Consider the following 16740-nt stretch of genomic DNA (forward strand, 5'->3'; position numbering starts at 1 on the left):
CTCCTCCTCCTCCTGTCTGCTCCTCCTCCTCCTGTCTGCTCCTCCTCCTCCTCCTGTCTCCTCCTCCTCCTCCTGTCTGCTCCTGCTCCTCCTCCTGTCTGCTCCTCCTCCTCCTGTCTGCTCCTCCTCCTTCTCCTGTCTGTAGATCCTCCTGTCCCGCTGCCCACCACCCGGGGTGTGTTCTAGCCTTCCAGCCTGGCAGCCAGGCTTGGCTACATGAGCCCAGCTCCCTGCTTCTGTTTTTTCTGCACCTGTGAGACCCCCTCTTTCCCAGCAGAGCTCAGTTCCCCTCCTCCTGTGTGCCCACCCACACTAGTTCTCTGCATCCTTATTCTGGGGTGATGCTAATGGGGACCCTCAGCAGCACTGCGGGTCTCTCAGGCGTCTGCCCTCAGTCTGATAGAGCAGTGGAGGCCAGTGTGGGAGACATCGAGTCTGACCTTTGGGAGGCGCCCTTTCTTCTGCCCTGGGCAGCCACCTCGTGCCAGAGAGACAAGCAGCTCTGCCCTCCCAGTGGATCGAAGGCGCCGTTGGTCCCAGAAACCTCTGTGATGAGCCAGGAGGGGCAAGAATTGATCGCATGCCTTCCCCAGGCCCCGTTCCGAGTCACACACCTACCAGTCTGCAGGCAGGGCCTCGGGCTGTGGGCCCTCCACGGCAGCTCGGAAGATAATACTCCAAAACACTGCTGTGCGGTTCTTGTTGTTTTTTGGATTAGTCATCTCTGTTTTATCTTTTTATTGTCGTGCAGATATTTGCCAAGTGGACGTTTTTCACGTGCACGGTCTAGTGACATCAGTCACGTTAACCGTGTTGTGTGTCCCACCCGTGATCGTTCAGTAATTTGCTGACTGTTCCAGCATCATAAACAGAAGCTCACCGCTTCCGAAACAGTGGCTGCCCGTTCCCACTTCCTCCCACCCCTCGTCACCGCTCCCACAGCTTTGGTCTCTGTACCTTTGTCTGTGAGATTGTGATGTTATCCCTAATCTGGGGGAGTCTGTACCGTCCCTCGGGGCTCAGGTGGATGTTGTGATTGGGAAGCAGCAGCAGAGCAGGGGTTTCAGATCAGGGTGTTGAGTCTGGACCCGGTGCCCTGGGGCCTCAGGCAGATGGGAGCAGAGCTGGGAAGGACGGCTTGGGCCGTGAGCGGGCTCGTGGAACGCCCGGCCTCTGTGACTGACGGATTTCATCCCGCACGATGGTTTCGAGGCCCGTGCGTCTTGTGGCCACACCAGGACCTCATGTCTCTTCGGGGCTGAGTAGCATTTCTTTGTGTGTTTCTGCCACGTTGTGATGGATGTTTCGGTGACCAGCGCTGTGCTGAACACGGGGGTACTTGTGTGTGTGTCTGCGTCACGGCGGTCAGTCCCCTGGGTGTGTGGACGTACAAGTAGAATTGCTGGGTGCCGTGGCTGCTCTGTGTTTTAAGGAACCGCCAGACTGGTTTCCACCCCAGCTGCGCTGTTTTATGTTGCCATCAGCAATTTCCCCACGTCCTTGTCTGGTTTGCTCTGAGCCATCCTGGTGCGCGCGAAGCGGGTGTGCCCGCTTGTTGTGTTTGTTGGCTGTTTGCTCTCGTATCTGTTGGACGATCTTCCCGAGCTCGTTGTTAGTATAGTGTTTGCGTGGTCTATCTTTTTGTTGTTAGGTTTTTTATATATTCCAGGTATTCAGTTCTTATCCAGCTTGTGGTTCCCAGACATTTCCTTCCAGTCTGTGGGGTGTCTCTTCACTGTTTTGGAAGTCTTTTGCTGAACAACAGCGTTTAATTTTGATGGAGTCCAGCGCATCCACTGTGTCTTTTGTCGACGGCGCTGTTGGCGTCAGATCTGAGAACCTGCTATTAAAAAGCCATACCTGGCCTTTCCCTACAGAAGTTTGAGCTCTTGCATTTAGGTCTTTGGTCCGTTTTGAGTTAATTTTGTGTGAGGCGTGAGGGCAGCTTCATTCTTTTGCTTGTGGAAACCCTTCTGTACATCACCATGGAGTAGAGAGACTTTTCCTTCCCGCCCCCCTTGCATGGACTTGGTAAGAATCAGTCAGCTGTCGACAGGTGCGTTGGGTGCTGGAGTCTGAGCTCGGCTCTGCTGGGCCATGTGTCTGTGCTGTGTGGTGCTTGCTGCTTCTGCCGTGCTCCTGGAGCCCTCGCCACGCCTGGATGGTGTCCCTTCATCCTCCACACACCCCAGCCTGGCGCCTGCCCACCGGCAGACTCTCTGCGTCCTGGGTGGCACGCATCTTGGGGAGACCCCATGCAGCCAGTTCTCCCCCAGAACAGGGTCTGCTGGGCCCAGTGGGTCAGGCCTTCTTTGGGCTCCCGGGTGATGGAGCAGCCTGCCCCGTGCTTAGGGAACCAGCGGCTCAGCTCTTGTTTTCTGCGCGGGGAAACCGAGGCCTGGCGGGGGGAGGGGAGGCGGGCGGGGCCGCAGCTGCCTGAGCCCTCGCTCTGTCACAGAGGAGCCCAAGGTGGGCATCAAGACCATCAAGGTGTACTGCCAGCGCATGCAAGAGGAGAACATCACCCGCGCCCTCATCGTGGTGCAGCAGGGCATGACGCCCTCTGCCAAGCAGGTGGGCACCTGCGGGCGGGCACACGTGGCCCATCCAGGAAGTGGTCGCCTGTTTGCGACAGCCCTGACCGCTTCCCTTCTGGTTCTGAGGCTGAACAACGTACCTCACTTCCCTTCCTGGCGCTCCTCCCTGTGCGGGCCCCTCCTCCGTGCGGCCCCCTTCCCTGTGTGGCCTCCTCCCTGTGCGGGCCCCCTCCTCCGTGCGGTCCCCCTTCCCTGTGTGGCGCTCCTCCCTGTGCGGGCCCCCTCCTCTGTGCGGCCCCCCTTCCCTGTGTGGCCTCCTCCCGCATGTGGGCCCCCCTCCTCTGCACGCCCAGACCGGGTGGGTTTCACCCAGGGCACCCCCACCCCGACTGGAAAGGGGGGCTGCACACGCTTCTGCCTGGGGGCCCTGGGTCACCTGCCCTGGTTCTGGGTGGGCGGATATTGGGTGGGTCCTTCTGGGTGGCCCACAGGGCAGGTCCCTGTCTGGGCACCGTCGGTCAGATGGGAGTAAATGAGGCTAATGGAGGCGCAAGGACGGTACCAGCCTTTGCCTCCCGGGCCGTCGGTTCACGACACAGTTCCCACACAGACGCCGGGCTGTTTCCCTGGTTTATGACACAGAGGCCCTCCCAGGGGCAGGGGGACACAGAATAGGGGCTGTGTCCAGGGCCTCTAGCCCAGGGGCTGGGAGCTCGCTCCCCTTGGTCTCTGAGTGTCTTCTCCCCATCCCCAGCTCTGGTCGGGCTAGGGTACACTCCCCCGTCTCTGGTCGGGCTAGGGTACACTCCCCCGTCTCTGGTCGGGCTGGGGGTTCACTCCCCCGTCTCTGGTCGGGCTGGAGGTGCACTCCCCCGTCTCTGGTCGGGTTGGGGTGCACTGCCCCGTCTCTGGTTGGGTTGGGGTGCTCTCCCCAGTTCCCCTGACTGCAGTCTCCTGCCAGTCTCTGGTCGACATGGCCCCCAAGTACATCCTGGAGCAGTTCCTGCAGCAGGAGCTGCTCATCAACATCACGGAGCACGAGGTGAGTGCCTATGCAGCTGTGAGAACAGGGACGCGGGGATGACGCCCCAGCCTGCCTGTGTGTGGACCCGTGAGCAACCGGGCAACAGGGAGGCCCTGCCTGGGGGGAGCTGGTGGGGGGTTGGGTGGAGACTCTGGCTCTGCCTGTAGGTGGGGCAGCTCCTGGGGGGCCTGGGGGCTGGGCGACCCAGAGGCGGGGTGGGATCCTCCAGGAGGAGAACAGAGCGTGGCCCCCTGGGCGTGGCCCCCGAGCGGGCGGGCCCCTCCCAGTGCCGCAGTGGTGGCTCTTCTCTTCGCAGCTGGTGCCCGAGCACGTTGTCATGACCAAGGAGGAGGTGACGGAGCTGCTGGCCCGATAGTATCCTTTCTGGACCCCCTGTGGCCCCGCTTCTTTCCCCTGTCCCCTCTGCCCCGTGCCTTATGTCCTTTCCCCTGGACACCCATGTGGCTTTTCCCTGACCACACCTCCCAGTAAACTCCGGGAGAACCAGCTGCCCAGGATCCAGGCCGGAGACCCGGTTGCGCGATACTTCGGGATAAAGCGCGGCCAGGTGAGAGGGGCTCCTTCCCAGGACTGAGAGGTGGGGCCCTCAGGGGTGGGGCCAGAAGCAGGAATCCAGGTGCCTGAGAGGCAGCCCCCCAGGGAGGAGAGGCCCACACCACCTGGTCCCTGCAGCTCCTCCCCTGGTGCTGGCAGACTCCCTTCTTGGAGAGCCCGAGGTCTGGGCAGGGCCCGGTCACTGGGGGGACCCACCGCCCTGTGTGCCCTGGAGACCCCGTCTGTGCCCAAAGCCCCTACACTGACTGCACCCCCAACTCCCCGCCCGCCCCCTGCAGGTGGTGAAGATCATCCGGCCCAGCGAGACGGCGGGCAGGTACATCACCTACCGGCTCGTACAGTAGCGGACACGCCCGCAGGTGAGGGCCCTGCTCGGACGGGGCAGGGAAGAAGCAGGGGCTGGGAGGGGTGTTGCAGAGAGAGGGTGTGTCTGAGCTCCCTATGTACTGCACCCCCCCACCCTCGTGGTCCACCTGGGTACCCAAGGGCACTGGGTGTCAATGAGGCGTCATCATGCACACCTGCCTCAGCTCTCACACAGCCGCTGCAGGTGGGAGACCAGCCTTCCAGAGGGCTGGGAACCTGGGGACTCAGGAGGGGATGTCAGGTCTCCGCCCTGAGCAGTGCCTGGGAGGGGCTTTGGCATCCTGGGAACTTGAGGTGGGGCAGTGCCTGCACTGTTGGACCCCACTCTGGCAGACCCCAGTCCACCTTGAGCACGGGCTTCTCTGTTCTCAGGAGCCCTACCCCCTGGGGACCTAGATGTTGCCGAGCCCCAGAGTGCTGCATCAGAGCCCGGCTGTTCCCCTTTGTGGTCCACGGCCTGTGTCTGTGCACTGGGCGCCCACCTCGTGCTCTCAGGCCATCTCAGTGCCTGCAGTGCCCTGTCGCAGGCCTCAGCCCTGCTTGTTACCACCTGCAGGGTGGGCCTGGACTTCTTGGCGGGGCAGGGTATCCAGCCCTGGGGTGCCCGCTCACAGGGTCACCCTCTTCACTCAGCCCCGGAGACAGACGGACCGTGGGGACCAGCACCCTCAGGACACCGGCCAGGATGAGGACGGCGTGCTGTGGCTGGCGACGCACGGTGTCCCCGCGGTGGGTCCTTGGGGCCTGGCGGGCTGTCAGTGCTGATGGTGCTGGATCCACACAGGCCACGGCCCGAGGAGAGCAAGAGGGGCTGCGAGGACCCAGCCCTGGGCAGCCAGCGTCGTGGAAGAGAGTCTGGGTCTTCTCAGCTTCCTCGGCTCCAGGGGCCCCGTGCTCGCCGGCCCGAGATCCCCCTGTGTGTTTCTGAACTCAGCCAGGGGTGAGGTTAAGAGCACGTCAAGTTGTGAGTCAGTGCTGAACGCTGGGTGTTGTTAAAGTTAAAGGTCTTTTGAGTAACCGCGTCTGTGTGTTTGAGAAATCTGAGCAGGATGGCAGGGTTACAGCGTGCGGCCCCTGTGACAGGTCTCTGCAGCGTAGTTTAATTGTCCCCTTTCGTCATGAGTGCCCTGCTGGCACAGCCATACTCCCTGGTCACTGCCCAGGGTCACTCTCTCACCTTCTGGCCTTTCCAGTGCGTATTTACACTAACACGGCGACCAGGGACATGCTTTCCTCCTCACTTCCTCTCCTCTCACACAGATGTCCCCCACAGGGAGCTGCCAGGTGGGGTCCCGCAGGGAACGTGCTGGAGGTGGTAACTGCCAGCGTCCAGTCCCGAGGGCGGTGGCGTCCTGCCCGTTCCCCGTCTCCCCCGTCACCCTTCTGTGTGATGAGCAGCCGGTTCTCTTGGCCGTCCTCTCGGCTGGTCTGTGCTGGCTGCACCCTGTTGGGCCGTCTCTGGACCGCAGCCGTGCGGGGGGACGACAGCTCGCCGTTGCCCTTCGCCCTTGCTCGTGGTGTGGTGATGCCTCGGAGTGTTGTTGTCATTTTCCTTACATCCGATTGTTCTCCTCAAGGTGAAATTAACCCAAGAAAGCTAACGTATTAGAGTGCACAATTCAGTGGTTTCAGTAAACGCACCTTGGTCCAGTTCCAGAACATTCCATCACCCTTAACAGAAACTCAGTGCCCCTAAGCGGTGACTCCCCGTTCCCCCACCCCCACCCCTGGCAACCACTGAGCCACACCGCCTCTGTGGACTTGCCGGTCCTGGGCAGTTCATGTCACCGGGATCAGACACCATGTGGCTTTTCACGTCCCTTCTCACTGAGCATCCCGTTTGCAAGGTTCATCCGCGTTGTTAACGTGTCAGAGCTTCATTCCTTCCTACGGCTGAATAGCATTTCACGGTGTGGCTGGACCACGCTGTGTCCATCCAACATCTGCTGATGGGCACGTGGGCCTTCCCACCTTTGGCCGTTGTGAATCGTGCTGTGTGCGAACCAGGTGCCACTTCACAAGTCCCCGTGCAAAGCCCAGCCCAGGTTCTGGAGAGTCGTTGTTGCTCCTGGGGACAGGATGTTTTTTGTGAGGTTTGCTGTTTGAGTAATGCTGACAAACGGGAGAGCTGCAGCCTGGCTGAACACTGCCCGGTTAGGTCATTCTGTTAGTTCTTCCGTGTAGACGGGCTGGCAGCCTTTCTCTGTGAAGTGTCAGAGAGGAAGCGTTTCTGTTTTCATGGGCCACAATTGCTGTTGTAATTACTCAGCTTTGCTGTTGTAGGGTGGGTGACAGCCCCGGCTGACTGTACTTAAAGGAATGGGCGTGGCTATGTGCTAATAAAACTTTATTTAGAAAACAGGCAGCGGGCCATTGTCTGCCAACCACAATCACCTCCTTCTGATAACTACTCTCTCAGAAAGCCTTCTCGAGGGTGAGGTGAGGGCCCCCCTCAGCTGCGGCCCTGATGCCGCATCTGTTCCTCATGTGCTGGGCCGCTTACCTTGCCGCGGTGTGGCAGGTCTGGGGGCTGTCCTCCAGCAGAAAAGCAAGGCCCCCTCGCCCTCATAGCTCTAATCGTATGTGGGTGCACATGTGGTCTGATTGTTTCTCAGTGACACGTGGGGCTTCCTTTCTGCGCACGGAACCTCCCAGGCCCGCTTGCGAGTCCTCCTCCCAGCTGGGCCTGCTCTGCCGTCCCGGTCGGGCCTTTGCCTGTAGGTGTGTATGTGAGCGGCCCGCATGCAACGCTGCCTCAGTGACGGGAATTGGGGTGCTCTCGTCTCTTCCACCTGTACTGTCCAGGACCTTGGGAGGCTCTTGCAACTTAAAGTAAAATTGAAGGCTCAGCCTCTCAGTCACCCCTGCCACCCCTCTAGAGCTCAGTGGCCACGTGGGGCCCGTGGTTGTCATGTTAGCACAGATGGAGACCATTTAGGTCATCAGGAACGTTCTCCTGGACGGCGCTGAGCAAGAAGTCCATGTGAAGGGGCTCTTTTACGTCAGAGAGTTTGCATAGACCACCTTGAAGACCACCGGTGGTGGGCCCCTCTGCGGGGTCAGTTCTGTCCCTCACCCCCCAGTGAGAAGGACAAGGACAAGGGTGAAGGGCACTCTGTCCCCAGACTGCGTGGCCAGAGAAGACAGACTCAGCCTAAAATTTTATTTAAGCAAAGTAGACATGCAGGTCAGAGAAGACCTCGGGACCTGTGGGAGATGCCATCGTATCCCTAACCGTAGGTGCCCAAAGCAGGTTTTCTGGAAAAGTCCTGAAGGCAGCGTCCAGCCACAAGTGCACAGCCTCCAGCTGGGCGTCTGGAACTGCCTTCCACACAGTGAGGCTGAAACGTGGCATCCACTCTTGATGGCACAGAGCCCGCCTCGGCGGGGAGTCATGAGCAGGACTCCTTCCTCAGCTGCGCCTAGGCAGCCAGCGACGCCGATCCCTGCCCACCACCCAACGGTTCAGACAGGCTCGGGCCACCTCTCCTGGCGGATGCCCCCCATGATACAGCCAGCGCGGAACCTCATGCTGGGCAGCTGGGCGCCGGCTGCGTTGTTGGACTGGTTGGTGTTGTACACCAAGAGCTGCTGGGCCAGCTCCTCCGCTCCGTCATCAGGAGCCTCCAGCGGCTCCTTGCCGCCGCCACGCGCCGCCTCCTCCTCCAGGTAGGTCGCCTGCACCGACAACAGCAGGTCCGAGGCTTCCTCCAGCTCTGAGTCTGAGTCGTTGGACGGTAGGTGAGATCCTAGGAGAGTCCAGGAGGGCGACAGAGTCAGAGCGGAACAGGGAGAGAGAGGAATAGACCGAGAAACAGAGACACAGGGACAGAGTCAGACAAAAAGAGGGACTGAGAGATAGGGACAGACAGACAGAAGGGCAGAGAGGGACAGGGACAGGGCAGAGAAGGAAGAGGAGAGACAGAAGGAGACAGGAGGACAGAGATTAAAGGAAAGCGGGAGCATGGCTGGCACAGGTGGCCGACCCCCACTCACCTCGGGGCCCATCCTCGGCCTCCTCCTGCGTGGGCTCAGCTGCCACCTTGCCCACCTCCTGGAATGGCACCTGCACCACCACCTCGGCCCCTTCCTGCAGGGCGTATGGGGTCAGGGAGGCCAGGCTGCAGCTCGACGCCCCCTCCACCTTGTCAGTTAACTAGAGGCCCCAGGAATCCCACTGCTGCACGAGTGGGACTGCACGGCTCTTCTGCATCCTAGAACTTGCTCAGTGGGTGCAGAACATGCCAGACAGAGGTACCAGCCCCGGCACGGACATCACACCGGTGAGGGGAGAGGCCTCAGAGGCACCAATGGCCCCGGCTTTCCCACCCCACTGGCCACAAACCCCCCTGACCTGCCCCCCAGAAGCCTGCTGCCCAGACACGGGGAGACGCTGGAGGAGATAAGACAAGGGCTGAGAAAGGGGCAGGATGCTGCTAGGAGAGGAGGTGTGGAGAGCGTGGCTGTTACGGCTCATCTGTTTCCCCAGAAAGACACATTGAAGATTAACTTTCAGCACCCCTGACTGTGACCTTGTTTTGGAAATAGAATTTTTGAGAAGTGAAGATCATATTGGAATAGGGTGGGTCCTAGTTCCAGCTGAGAGATGTCCTGAGAAGAACAGACAGACAGAGGCCAGACGGCCATGTGAGGATGGGGGCAGAAAGGAGAGTGACGTGGCCACAAGCCCAGGGACGCCTGGGGCCACAGAAGCTGGAAGAGACAAGGAAGGACCCTCCCCTAGAGCCTCTGGACAAAGCGTGGCCCTGCCGACTCCTTGGTTTCAGACTTCTGGCCTCCAGAACCCTGAGACCATGAACACCTCTTCTAAGCACCCCCAGCATGTGGATCTTTGTCACGGCGGCCCAGGCCACTCAGACAGGAGGGGATAAAACCTTCTCTGAAATTCCAGCCCAGGTGAAGAGGGTTCCTCGCAGCCTGAACCCTCTCCTGGGCCCCTCCAACCTCAGTTTCCCCATCTGTCTGGTGGGGACAGCCCCAGGACACTCCTACAGGCTGCAATGAAAGCCCAAGACTCAGTGGGGCAGGCACGCCCCAGTTGAGCGGCCACAAGCTGGTGGGTGTCCCTGGGATGGCCAGGGGCGTCAGATGTCAGCCCAGAGCCGGCGAGCGCCGGCCCTGGCGCCTTTGCACTGGTGACTCCCTTGGCCTGGCCCATCCCAGACCCGAGCCTGCATGTCCGTCCACATCCCATGTCTCCCTGTTGTTTCTTGTGCCCACGCTGGCTGGACCCCTGCCCCACGCCATCCACCAAGACAGGGACCTGGGATCCGCCACCCTACCTGGGCCCCAGGCACCTCCTCGGGCTCATCCTCAAAGACCAGGGTATAGTGCGCAATGAGGGTCTCCACGACGCGCGCTTGATGGGGGTAGTCCACCAGGGACGACAGGGACACAGTGGCCTCGGTGGGTCGCGGCCGCAGCAGGGTGGGCCCAAACACAATGCCCAGGTTCCCGGGTGTCATTTTGTTGTCCTGCTCTACCTGCACGATCCTGGGGTCGGGCGGTGGGCTGAGCGGGGCTGGGGGGACCCGGGGAACACCACCCCAACAGGCAGGGTGCTCTCACCTGCACAGGTGCTGCAGGTACTATAGCGTGTCCCCCAGGACCCCCCCGCGGCCGGGCGCCCTCACCTGCGCAGGTGCCGCAGCAGGTACTGCAGCGTGGCCCGGTTCTCGGGAGGCAGGTCCCGCAGCAGCTCCCGCAGCCGGACCGCCATAGCCGTAACCGTAGCCACGGGTACTGCCTCGCTCTCACCGCTGTCCGGCCGGCCCCGCGACGCCGCCTTGGCCTCAGCCTCCGCCTTCAGGCTGTCCTTGGCCAGCCCCACGAGCTCGTGGTACAGGCGGAAGGACAGGAGCGGCTCCGGCAGCTGGAGGCGAGGCGGGGCGGTGTCAGCCCCCTAAAGCACCCCCAGCACCACCCCACCACCCCCGCCGCATGCTGGTCCCGCCCACCAGGGTCTTGACCACGCCCCTGCCAGATTCTCATTCGCACGCCAGGCCGGCTCCACCTCCTGCTCACCTGGCGCAGGTAGAGCTTGAGCACATTGCTGATGTCGTGGGGTGAGGCCTGCGACAGCTCCACCAGCTCCTGGCCGTTCTCGAAGGCCTGGCACAGCTTCTCCACGCGCGTCTTCACCCCGTTGACCCGATAGATGCCCTGGGGTGGGGGGGCTCCGTCAGCCTCCGCCCTCCCAGCCGCCCTCTCCGCCAGGCCCCCCACGCACGGTCACCTTGGTGTGCAGCGCCCGTCGCTCAATCTCGCCCACGCACTTCTTGATGATGAAGGGCACGCCGTCTGCGGTGCTGCCGGCCGCCCTGCCGAAGTCCTGGCCGAAGAGCTGCAGCCGGCCCTGCAGCTTCTTGTGGCCACACTGGATGGCCAGCGTCTCCAGGCACTTCTTGTGACAGGCCAGGCAGCACTGGCGAGGGGGGTGCAGGGTGAGCGGAACCCCTCCGGGTGGGGAACTGCTCCTCCCCACGCCCGGCCGACAGCCCCCTTCTCGAGGCTCATCCCGGTTCCCCCGCGTGGCCGCCCACCCACCTCCTCGCACTCGGCGCCCTGGAAGTACACGTAGCTGTTGCACTCGCGACACTTGGCAGGCGTGCGCAGCTTGCGCAGGTGGTGGGTCCGCGCCGCCTTGGACAGCCCCACGTTGCGGAAGGGCCCGCTGGGCACGGCCACGGGCAGCGCGGGGGCCGCGCCGTTGAGGTCGCCTGGGGCGGGCAGACGGTCAGTAGGGCCTGAGGTGCGCTCGCAGGTTCCCAGGGCAGGGCGGGGCCGGGCCAACTCCCCAACACCCCTGGGGCACAGCCCTCACCCTGCTCGAAGGCCGATGCCTCCGGGCCACCCTCCTGGTCCACCTCCTCGCTGGACGACATGGTGCCGCTGGACAAGGTCCGCTCGAACTTCTTCAAGTCCCCTGAGCAGGAGACAGGGCGTCATAACTCCTGAGTGGGTGGATACCTCCCCCTGAACCCTTGCTCCTCCTCCAGACAGCCCCTCACCTGAGCCGTGCCCCGGATCCAGGCTGCTGTCGGATTCTGAGACGGAGCTGGGCCAGGACTTGTGCACCTGGTGTCCGCGCCCACCTGGTGGGGGACGCGTCTCTGTGATGGGTGGCGGGAGGCAGCACCCACTCCCCCAACCTGTGCCCCCACCCCGCCCGGCACTCACCCCTCCGCTCCTTGGTCACCGCCCCCTCTTCGGATCCTCCTGCCTCGGAGGGGCTGCCGGCTTCCACCCCCGCCACATCGCTGACATTGAAGCTGCCCTTGCGAGCGCGCATTACCGGGGACCTGGGGCGCACCGGGAAGAGGGCCATAAAGGGGGTCCCCGAGGCAGCTTTACACCCACCCACCTACACGTAGGAAACCGGCTCCCTGTGGTGGGTTGAATTGTGTTCCCCAAACAGATAACGTTGGAGTCCTGACCCTGGCGCCCATGAACGTGACCCTGTTTGGAAATAGGGTCTTTGCGGATGAAATTGAGTTCACAAGGGTCATACTGCAGCAGGGTGGACCCTATTCCCATCTGAGGGTGTTTTATAAGAAGAGACACACAGGGCAGATAGCCATGTTTAGACAGGCAGAGACTGCAGTGATGCGGCCACACGCCAGGAACGCCTGGGGCCCCCAGAAGCTGGAAGAGACCCAGAGGGACCCTGCCCACACCCTATATTTGAGCTTCTGGCCTCCAGAGCCGAGAGAGCACACATTCCTGTCCTCTAGAGCCCCCAGCTCTGTGGGACTCCCCGGGTGGGCGGGCGCAGCAGTACCAGGCGCCGGCCGAGACGTGGGGCTCGAAGTCGTAGTGCACGTCCGGCTCCTCCCCGCGCTGCAGCTGGCGCACATGGGAGGCGTACTGCTGCCCGGGGTCGTACAGCTTGCTGCTCTCACACAGCATCTGGAAGTTGACGGGTAGCGGCGCCGTCTGCTTGTGCATCAGCTCGTAGTAGGAGATGGTAGCCTGCGGGCGGGGCGGGGCGCGCGCGGGGCGCGGTCAGGGGTGCAGCCAGTTCTGCAGCCGGACAGCCCTCATCCCGCCCCGCGCCTCACCCCTGTCCCGTCCTCGCCCCCACGTGCGCCCTGCGCCCCCTGCCCTCACGCCCCGCCCTCAGCCCCTTGCCAAGCCCTGCCCGCACCCCGCCCTCCCCCGCCCTCGCCCCACGCGCCGCCCCCGTCCGGCGAGCCTCACTGCACCCACCGCTTTGATGGTCTGGTCGCTCTGCCGCACAACATCCTGCAGCTGCCGCAGCGCCGTCACCTTGGTGTCCTCCAGCTCTTGCTTCTGCGTCTTGGCGTCCGCCACGCACGTGCGGTACGTAGCCATGGCCTCCTCCGCCTGGGGGAGACGACACGGTGCCTCAGCCCGGCCCAGCCTTCAGGGGACCCCCCAGGAACCCCAGCGCTGAGCCAGGCAGGAAGGGGTATTGTGGGTTGAATTGTGTCCCCCAAAAAGATACATGTGCTAGAATCTCCTGGAATAGGGCTGAGTCGACAGGACTCAGAAAGGCTGGAGAGGTAGCTTCCAGGAGGTCGTAATGAAGCTGCCACCTGAATGGGGGGTGGGGGGCAGGGTTACAAGGAGTGATGGGGATACTTGGGGGAAGAGGCCAGGCAGAGGGAACAGCAAGTGCAAAAGCAGGTGCTGTGGCGTAAATTGTGTCCCCAAAACCCAAACCCAAAACCCGCTGCTGTCAAGTTGATTCCAATTTGTAGCGACCCCATAGGACAGAGTAGAACTGCCCCGTAGGGTTTCCAAGGAGCGGCTGGTGGATTCGAACTGCCAACCTTTTGGTTAGCAGCTGAGCTCTTAACCACTGTGCCCCCAGGGCTCGGCGTCCCCAAAACAATACGCTGAAATCCTAAGCCTGCGCCCGTGAACATGACCTTGTTTGGAAAGAGGGTCTTTGGGGACATTATCAGTTAACACAATGTGATGCTGGAGGAAGGCAGGTCCTACTCCGGTGACTGAGAGACAAACCCAGAGGCAGGGAAGGGACTGATGTGGCCACAAGCCCAGGAATGCCTGGGGCCACAGAAGCCGGGAGAGACCAGGAAGAACCCTCCTCTAGAGCCTCTGGAGCGAGCGGGGCCCTGCGCACACCCTGAACTCAGACTCCTGGCCTCCAGAGCAGAGAATGAGAGAGTGTCTGTTTGCAGCCGTCCGGCGTGTGGGGCTTTGTTGTGTGGCCCCAGGACCCTGACTCGGGGAAGGACTTCCAGGCGGGTGCAGCCCGCCCCGCCCGTGCCCTCACCTTGTTCTTGGCCTCCTCCTCCAGCCGCCGCCGCTTGTCCAGGCTCTTGGAGGCGGCACCACCGGCCCCGGGCCCGCCACCTGCCTGCTCATCCTCCGCCTTGGCCACCAGCAGGCGTGCCTTGGTGTGGTCATCAGAACGCTGCATGTAACCCTGCTTCGCTTTGCGCAGGTTGGCCTCGGCGTCTTGCTGCGGGGCACGAGGGCGGGGTCGGGTCTGACCTGTCAGGGACTGGCTCCCCAGCCCTGCCTTGCTTCCCACTCCAGCCAGCCGGATGCCACACATGGCACCTCTGCCACCCACCTCTCTCCCACCGAGACCCCACAGCCCAGCAACGAGGGGACACTCATGATAGGACCCAAAGGCCTGGGCATTGGTCAGGCCCACCGTACAGCCCAGGAGGCAGGCCCAGCTGAGCTCTGAGCGGCACGCCAGCACCTACACCCACCCGGCCTAGCGGTCCCTTTCACTTCTGTCTCTGGAGAACAGCAAGGCCATCCCGACAGGAAGTCAGGCACCCTCGGGGTCAGCAGGAAGAGCTCAGCCAAAACCAGGGGCCTTCGGGGACCACACGCACACCCTCACAGGCTGCACCGTCAGAGGCTCACACATGAAGAAAAGGACTCGGAGAGACCACAGGGGAGTTCTAGAAAGTCACCGCAGCCTGTGCAGGGCCGTGCAGTGGCTGACCCCAAACTCCAGAGCCAGGCAAGGAAAGACTGCAACGGACAGTCAGGCACCGACAACCTGTTACTATTAACATCAGTTACCACTAACAGCTACTGCTAACCAGAAGGTAGTGCTAACCACCAAGTGGTACTAACAAGCAGGTGGTGCTAACCAGCAGGTAGTACTAACCAGCAGGTGGTGCTGACCACCAAGTGGTGCTAACCTCCCGGTAGGGCTGACCACCAAGTGGTGCTAACCACCAGGTAGTGCTGACCACCAAGTGGTGCTAACCTCCAGGTAGTACTAACCTCCAGGTAGTACAACACTCAGCTGCTAAGTAACTGTGGCGGGGGTTCGAGCGCGGCCTGCCACCTTCCCCTGTGACCACCAATGCACCTTGTGCTCGAGACCAGATGTGGCGGCCCCGAGTCCTGGATGGATGAGCATGTGGCCTGACCCCCTTCTGTTAGGTGCCCTGACCCAGCACATTCCATAGCAGCTGATGGACCATCAGCATGTCCCTCCCCTCTTGCCCTGAGCACACATCACTGTCCCCAGGCCTGCTTAGCTAAGCATGTGCCTATATGGCACCTGGCCAAGCCCACTGCTGTATCTCCCGACGGGGAGAGAAGGGGTCCCTCTTTTCTGCAGCTTGTGGGTGCAGACCATTTCTGTGTCAGCTGCTGCTGTGGGGAGAGGCCCGCTGGCCATGGGGACCAGCACCCATCACTAGAGCTGACCACCTCGCTGCCTCTTCTCTGTGTGAGTAAAGACTCCTGCCCAGAGCCTGTGTGAGTCGTGTTTTTATTGGCCACCTCAACACCTGCAAGCCATGGAGTGTGCTGACATCTTATGGTTACTGCTCCTGGTGGTAGGCATTCGTATGCTCTTTGCCAGTCTCCATAAGGTGGGAATCCTGGCGGACACTAACCATCAGGTATTACAAGCATCAGCCACTAGTAACAATCAGCCCCTATTAACAATCACAAATTTTTAGCTGGCAAAACAGGCCACAAACAAAATCAAAAGTCAAACAAACTGGGAGAAGTCAGTAACTCACATCACCAAAGGCTGAGTTCCATAATATGTAAAGAGCTCTGGCAAATCATAAGTCCAACCCAAAGTGAGCAAGATCTGTGAACCAAGAGTTCACAAGTGGAGGAGTGCACAGCGACCCCTAGGGGAGCACATACACCGAGCCCCTTGGCTCAGCCATTCCACTTTGGACACCGATGTTAGATAAGCACTCACACGCTGCAAAGTGGGGGTGTAAGCTGGTCACAGATGTGATGTTTGTAATAGCGGCAGCTCAGCAACACCCAGAATGTCCGTCTGTAGAGATTTAGCGAAATAAACCTCGGTGCCTCCCACAGCTGAGAAAAGGGATGAGCCTCTCGGTAACGGGGAGAGGACGAAATCCCAGGAGCACAACCGGGTACCTGGCGAGCTGCCACACAGGGTACAAAGGCTGGGAGGGGAGATGCATACGCCAGCATCTGCTGGTAGGAGCCACAGAAACCACAGAGAGGGACCTAGGGCAGGAGGGGACTTCTCACCGCGCACCCTGTTAACAGCCAAAAGTTAAGCAAGAGTGAAGCCAGCGCGATTGAGACAGTGCAGAAGAGCACAGGGAGGGGAGTAGCGTCCCATGGACAGAATCACCCCGGACTCTTCCGGCCTGTTGTAACCACGGGAGACACCGCTCCACCCCGTTTCTGAACTGATGACGGCCAGCGATGGGACTGGAAGGTCCCCCCAAACCAGGAAAGCACGCACGGCCCAGCACCGGGGCCCGCCCGCACCACCCGTCGTACCAGCTTCCTCTGGGCGCGGTGCCACGACTCCTTGATCTCCTTCCTGCGCTTCTCATGCTCCAGCCGCCGCTGGGTCAGGGGCTGCAGGGAGGGGCCGTGAGTGGGGGGCCCGCGCTGCCCCGCCCACTGTGCTGCCCCGCCCACCGCGCTGCCCCGCCCCGCCCACCTGCAGGAAACTCTGGGTCTGCAGCCCGCCAGCTGCCTGCACCATGTCCAGGTCCTGTTCGAGCGCCAGCGAGTAGATGGACAGCAGGGGCATGTGGGGCTGCGGAGAGGGGGCAGTCACCGGGCGCGGCCCTGCCTCCTCCCTCAGTCCTCGCAGTGACCGCTGGCACCCCTGGACTTGCTCCCCGGCAGGAGGGACCCCCACCCCCGCCCCCTCACCTGTGTGACGCTCTGTCTGCAGTTGTGGACGAGCTTCTGCAGGCCTTTGGCGAACTCCAGTTCTGCGGGCAGGGAAGGTGTGAGGTG

General features: G+C 61.8%; 2 protein-coding genes across 4 annotated transcripts in view; one reads left to right on the top strand and one right to left on the bottom strand.

The window, feature by feature from the left end:
- Window positions 1–6194, top strand: part of POLR2E (RNA polymerase II, I and III subunit E) — a 9447-nt gene extending 3253 nt beyond the window's left edge. Inside the window, exons 3-8 of the mRNA XM_004378518.2 lie at window positions 2459–2574; window positions 3499–3579; window positions 3878–3936; window positions 4051–4129; window positions 4416–4496; window positions 5137–6194. Coding sequence (XP_004378575.1) covers window positions 2459–2574; window positions 3499–3579; window positions 3878–3936; window positions 4051–4129; window positions 4416–4481 — 401 coding nt within the window. The 3' untranslated portion in view covers window positions 4482–4496; window positions 5137–6194. The remainder of the gene's footprint in view (window positions 1–2458; window positions 2575–3498; window positions 3580–3877; window positions 3937–4050; window positions 4130–4415; window positions 4497–5136) is intronic.
- A 1272-nt stretch (window positions 6195–7466) lies between these two features.
- The window catches only part of ARHGAP45 (Rho GTPase activating protein 45), a 15901-nt gene continuing 6627 nt past the window's right edge, over window positions 7467–16740 (bottom strand). Inside the window, exons 8-23 of one of the 3 annotated variants that reach the window (XM_023733338.1) lie at window positions 16654–16715; window positions 16436–16534; window positions 16270–16350; window positions 13787–13975; window positions 12733–12870; window positions 12305–12495; window positions 11704–11825; window positions 11535–11618; window positions 11348–11449; window positions 11071–11243; window positions 10760–10948; window positions 10549–10686; window positions 10158–10396; window positions 9807–10017; window positions 8500–8593; window positions 7467–8252 (exon numbers count right to left, since the gene is read on the bottom strand). In XM_023733338.1, coding sequence (XP_023589106.1) covers window positions 7969–8252; window positions 8500–8593; window positions 9807–10017; window positions 10158–10396; window positions 10549–10686; window positions 10760–10948; window positions 11071–11243; window positions 11348–11449; window positions 11535–11618; window positions 11704–11825; window positions 12305–12495; window positions 12733–12870; window positions 13787–13975; window positions 16270–16350; window positions 16436–16534; window positions 16654–16715 — 2396 coding nt within the window. In that variant the 3' untranslated portion in view covers window positions 7467–7968. The remainder of the gene's footprint in view (window positions 8253–8499; window positions 8594–9806; window positions 10018–10157; window positions 10397–10548; window positions 10687–10759; window positions 10949–11070; window positions 11244–11347; window positions 11450–11534; window positions 11619–11703; window positions 11826–12304; window positions 12496–12732; window positions 12871–13786; window positions 13976–16269; window positions 16351–16435; window positions 16535–16653; window positions 16716–16740) is intronic. The other 2 variants (XM_023733339.1, XM_023733340.1) reach the window with 2 other exon arrangements.

Source organism: Trichechus manatus, unplaced genomic scaffold (assembly GCF_000243295.1).
Source record: "Trichechus manatus latirostris isolate Lorelei unplaced genomic scaffold, TriManLat1.0 scaffold00057, whole genome shotgun sequence".
In the NCBI taxonomy this organism is placed as follows: domain Eukaryota; kingdom Metazoa; phylum Chordata; class Mammalia; order Sirenia; family Trichechidae; genus Trichechus; species Trichechus manatus.